At 36.5% G+C, this 4,991-nt stretch overlaps 1 protein-coding gene across 1 annotated transcript; it reads right to left on the bottom strand.

Moving 5' to 3' along the window:
• Nucleotides 1-269: 269 nt before the first annotated feature.
• Nucleotides 270-4,991, bottom strand: LOC143596342 (lysM domain-containing GPI-anchored protein 2-like). The gene is made up of 5 exons (XM_077075139.1): nucleotides 4,343-4,991; nucleotides 3,470-3,590; nucleotides 3,199-3,392; nucleotides 2,840-2,920; nucleotides 270-361 (listed from the first exon to the last, which is right to left on the bottom strand). Exons 1-5 carry the CDS (start codon nucleotides 4,989-4,991, stop codon nucleotides 270-272), a joined length of 1,137 nt encoding a protein of 378 aa, XP_076931254.1.

Below are 4,991 nucleotides of genomic sequence, written 5' to 3'. Positions count from 1 at the left end.
CCCAGGGAAGGGTCATGATTACTGAAATGATAGCCGTTTCATATGTGTGGTCGGTGTATCTTGTCTTTGAGTATAGACATAAGGTGGTGTTAATAAAGTTAATCTTTAGAATTGAAGATTTAATACTATTTTCTAATGACAACAATTTTATTATGTTTTTAGATATTATTATGGCCGGCTCAACGGTCTCAGAGGCCTAAAACCAACTAAAATGTGGAGGTTTTTTTTTTCTTTTCTTTATACATATAGTATCAGAGAGTATCCAAAAATTATGGAGTATGATGATATGCAGTGATAATTAATATAAGACAATCCTCTTTAGCTTGTGGCTTATCAAGAGTTACTAATTCTAAAAAGAACTCTACTTTCAAAAACCCATAACATATAACCCTTATTTAAGATTAAGGCCCTAAAACTGGAGGCCTAAAGCCGTTGCCTCATTTAACTTACCCACGAGACGGATCATATTATCGTTAGTAATTTAAAAAGAAATAGTGATTTTGTTTCTTATTTGGCAGTTGGCATACATGTGCCTTGATTTATAAGTATCCATGTTCTTCTATCTACGACAAATAATAGATGCATAAACATTGTTTACAAACGTTCCATTATTTGAACCACAATAATAACGTGTCTACATTTCTTATTGTTCCTAAGAATGTTCGTGTGTTGCCATATAGTTTAGATCATTGGATATTGGTTATTTGGTACAAATAAATGAATAATCATAGTGACCCATTGCTAGATTCAACATGAAATCGGTTTGGGCGGCAATAATGTATTTTGCGGCTTCGAACTCGAAGCAAAAGCATATTTGCATCATTTATCACGCTTCAATATATTTATTATTAGTTATAATTTTTAGAACGGCAAATTTCTTTTAGTGTTTAGGTTATCACACTTTTCAAATTAAAGTGCCTCGTAGCTCCACTCTGACTAGACCATGTTGTCAACAAATCCACGCTGGCTTCAGAATTTGGCTTGGGCGTTTTCTTGGGAAGCCATACAATCGGCTGTCACTTGACAGTCGTTATGCCGGCACAAGAGCAAAACTCTATAGCGTAACACACGGTGGAACGAAAACCCGAGCGGGCTTGGGATCCGAATTGACAACCTCGCAAGGCCTAGCACAAATCCTTTATTATCAATAATATCCACCAAAAATGACACAGGTGAGGATTAAATTTGAATCTCCACCGGATAACCAACCTTCCTACCACTATGTCATATATTATTTTATTTTTTAAACAACCAATAAAAATTTATTGCAAGTAAAATAAAACATCCTAGCAAGAGACTAGACTAGAAAACAGTAACACACCCAACAACAAAACCAGAGGACGCAAATTTTCAAAACAAAAAATAGCATCAGTTTTCTCATTCTAGCCCCTCTTGTTTTCTCTTATTCTTTACCCAAAGTAGCTTAACATATTATTATTTATATATAACATTTTCAAGCTTTGGTGCCGCTAAATACCAATTGGGACACTTGGTGGCACCGTGTTAGCCGATGTTTTTATTTTTGGTTTCTTTTAGGTTTTTTTAAGTTTCAGTCTGTAATGAGCGTAATGAAAATTGACTGAATGTCAATTTTTTTTCCTATTTTATTATTTTGTTTTAGTTACGGTATAGTGACGAACGTGACGGTAACTGACCGAATCGCGTAGACTCGCCGCATTTTGTTTTAGTTCCAGCACCGTAACGAAAACCGACCGGATGCTGATTTTGTTTTTTTAGTTCCGGTACCGTAAATACATGATGAAAACCGGCCGAATTTGCGTAGATTCACCGCCTTAACGTCCGGGATCGATAACGGTTGGGTTTTACAAATGATCGAGTTTTTACTTACCGACGTCACGCCTTTGGTCTACCCCAAATTTATATTTTTTGTATTAGTTTTTGTCTTAAATCTGGTATAATAACGCACGTAACCAAAACCGACCGAATTCGCTTTGACTTACCGCTTCAATGTATAGATTTTACTATCGTCCGGATTTTACCGACTGCCCGGCGCAACACGTCAGGTAGAACACTAGTCAGTTATATAATGCACTAAAGTCGGGATATGAATAATAATCATTAGTTATAGAGGTTAAATTAAAAAAAAAATTGAAGGAATTTCTTTTTTATATATTTTGGCTAGTCAAAGACGCATGTGAGAAGGGAATTTAAGAAACCTAAAGACTTAATATTCTCTTGTTTGGTCAACAATGTGACGGGAGTGGTAACGGTCAAACCCGGCGTCCATACTATTCTCATCCTTATCATACGTACTATTCTCCTCAAATAGAAATTTTAAATTTTAATCTATTTGGAATGTAACTATTGATATTTTTTCAGAAGCCGCTTTCTATCCATATTTATTTCTTCTCTACAGAGGGATTTTTTATTTTTACAATTTGCAAAATGTTGATTGTGAACATATAGAAATTTTTTTATGGGTAAATTATAGCTTTCAAATTGTTAAAACTGATCAAGCCATTAAAGCCGAAATGTATTAACTCGTTTGGCCGGTTTGAATTTACATACGATTTGTTGACAATTTACGATTTGAAAATCAAATAGAATTGTTCAATTCACGAGTTGGAACTTAAAATAATATTATGACGTGTGGCAGAGAGAGAAACTGGATAAGGGGGTTGTTGGAGCCCTGGCCCCTGGTGTGGAGGGGCTCCAGCGAAAATTTTTATTTTTATCTTTTTATAAATATATTCAAATAACGTATTATTAAAAAAACTTATAAATTATTAAAAAAACACACATTAATAAAAAAACACATTAATATCTAAAATTCAAATTACAAAAAAAAACATACTAAAAATTAAACAAACAATAATACTTAGGTGATTGAGAGGCTTTGTCCATCTCAAACTTTTTGAACCATTTCCTGATGGGCTGATATTGTTGTTGTTACTTCCCTCTGTTAACACGACAAAAAGAGCAACAAGTTAAAACTTTTAGGATGACTCGAATCCAAGACATTAGGTGATTGAGAGCCTTTGTCTGGCTAATAAAACTCTTCATCTTTATCTAAAATAAAACCATATCTCTGTTAAAAGATATCATATGTTGCAACTTTCATCTCACTTTTTTTTTCTTTTTTTTTTCTGTTCTTGTCAACCATGATAACCAATGGGACCATATCTAAAATACAAAATTTAAGGAAAATATTGTGAATGAAACTGTTGACATATTTACCTAGACAAGTGGATTCTTTGGAGAGAGTAGTATAGATAATGTTATTTCCATAACCGTTATATGCGCATCTTGATAAGGTACAACTAGAATCTGAAGTAATATTTCCCAAATCAAAATTGGTGCCTACACATTGGGTAGAAGGACAAGTTCTCCCATTTCGTGGATTAAATATTCCTGATGGCTCACAGTTCACTCTGAAATATCGAAATGAAAATCGACTATAAGAATTCAAAAACAGTTGACCAAAAATGAAAACTTGAAGTTGACTTACATCCAATTGCCAGCAGCATTGCATTTGCATCGGACACAATTGTTAGCAGTATAAGCGTAAGTGCCGTTTGGGATTAGCAAAGGGTAATCCATAGAGTTATTTCTCACTTTTGTGTTGCAAACTGATAAAAATAGAAATAAAGCAAAAACGGTTATAGTTGGCCGGGTCAAAGTTAACTACCTCGAACAAAAGGTACCTTTTTTGAATAAACTTTTTAAGATTTTTCTATTATCAAAAACGTTATATTTTTCCAGGATTGCCGGTTTTAAGATGTGCGGTGGTGGCTTTATACGCGCTACTTTTTTATTATTATTTCATTTTATATTAAGCATATATATTTTGGGTTTTATCTTTCTCTTATTGTAACGAATACACCAACACCGGCTGAATTCCCGCCCGCCGCAGGTAATCATTCTCGTTATCCCTGCAATTCTAAATAGAAACTTTGTTTAAGCGACATTAGCTTGGTGACAGCGGTATCTCTCTTAAAGGGTCATAACACTTACCAACCTCTTCTTACCAAAGTTCGAACCTAGAAGAGTGGTGTTCTTCCCCATTTAATGGCATAAACTTGTCGGATTCGAACCTTGAACGCCAGGAAGAAAGACATAAACAACCCCCCGACCATCATATCATCTTGCAAACCTTTGTCTAAGCCATACGAGTTCATCTCTCTCATCTTGCTGAACTCGTATTTTCTTGTATGTTGATCATCGTCGTCATCATGGTGATGACAGCTGTGTAGGCTTTGGTATTCATATTATTGTGCGTAGTGTTTAGAGTTAGATCTATTGTCAGTTGTTCCGTAATGTTGATTCAAGAATTTGGAGGAACAAAGAGTTTGAAGATTTGGTGTTTGCGAGACAACATTACCTTTAAGAGGAACATCAAGAATCGAATCAGGTAGCAACTCTGCAGGACTAGTCATCCCATTCAAATCCAACAAAGTGCTCTCCTTGGTATTTAACTGCTGCGCAATCCCACTCACCGTGCTCCCGGCTGCGGCCAAGTATCCGTAATGAATCACCTGCTCTCCGCCAACACCATCACAGCTACACGGCAGCGGAATCCACAGCTTCTGGCCTACTAATATATTATTGTCGTCGGATATGTTATTCACATTCTGGATCTGCTTGTACGTCACCAGCCCAGAAAACAACTCACCGGCAATATGGTAGAGACTATCGTCGGGTACGACGGTGTAAATGGGGCGGCGGTTGGATATTCCGGTGCCGTTATGACATAAGCATGGGAATGGGATTTTGAGGACTTGGTCGAGGTTGAATTGTTGGGTTTTAGGGGTGGTGGGTGGGAGGTTGTTGGCGCCAAGGAGTGATGGGAAGTTTTTTATTTCAAAGAGTGTGGCTATGGCAGACAAAGTGGTGGTGTTTGGTAGTTTGTAGTCGATGAGTGAATGGCAGGTGGTGGTGGTGGCGCATCGGAAACCCAGCTGGTCTTGTGTAGTTGATTGAATGGAGACGATGGAACAGAGTATAATTAAGGTGGGGAAGAAAGCCCCCAT

This window comes from Bidens hawaiensis, unplaced genomic scaffold, assembly GCF_021521415.1.
Source record: "Bidens hawaiensis isolate Kalapana, Puna unplaced genomic scaffold, B.hawaiensis_p1.1 tig00046253_1, whole genome shotgun sequence".
Classification (NCBI taxonomy): Eukaryota; Viridiplantae; Streptophyta; class Magnoliopsida; order Asterales; family Asteraceae; genus Bidens; species Bidens hawaiensis.
The sequence above is the reverse complement of the archived record's forward strand: the minus strand, read 5'-3'. Positions and strand labels throughout refer to the sequence as shown.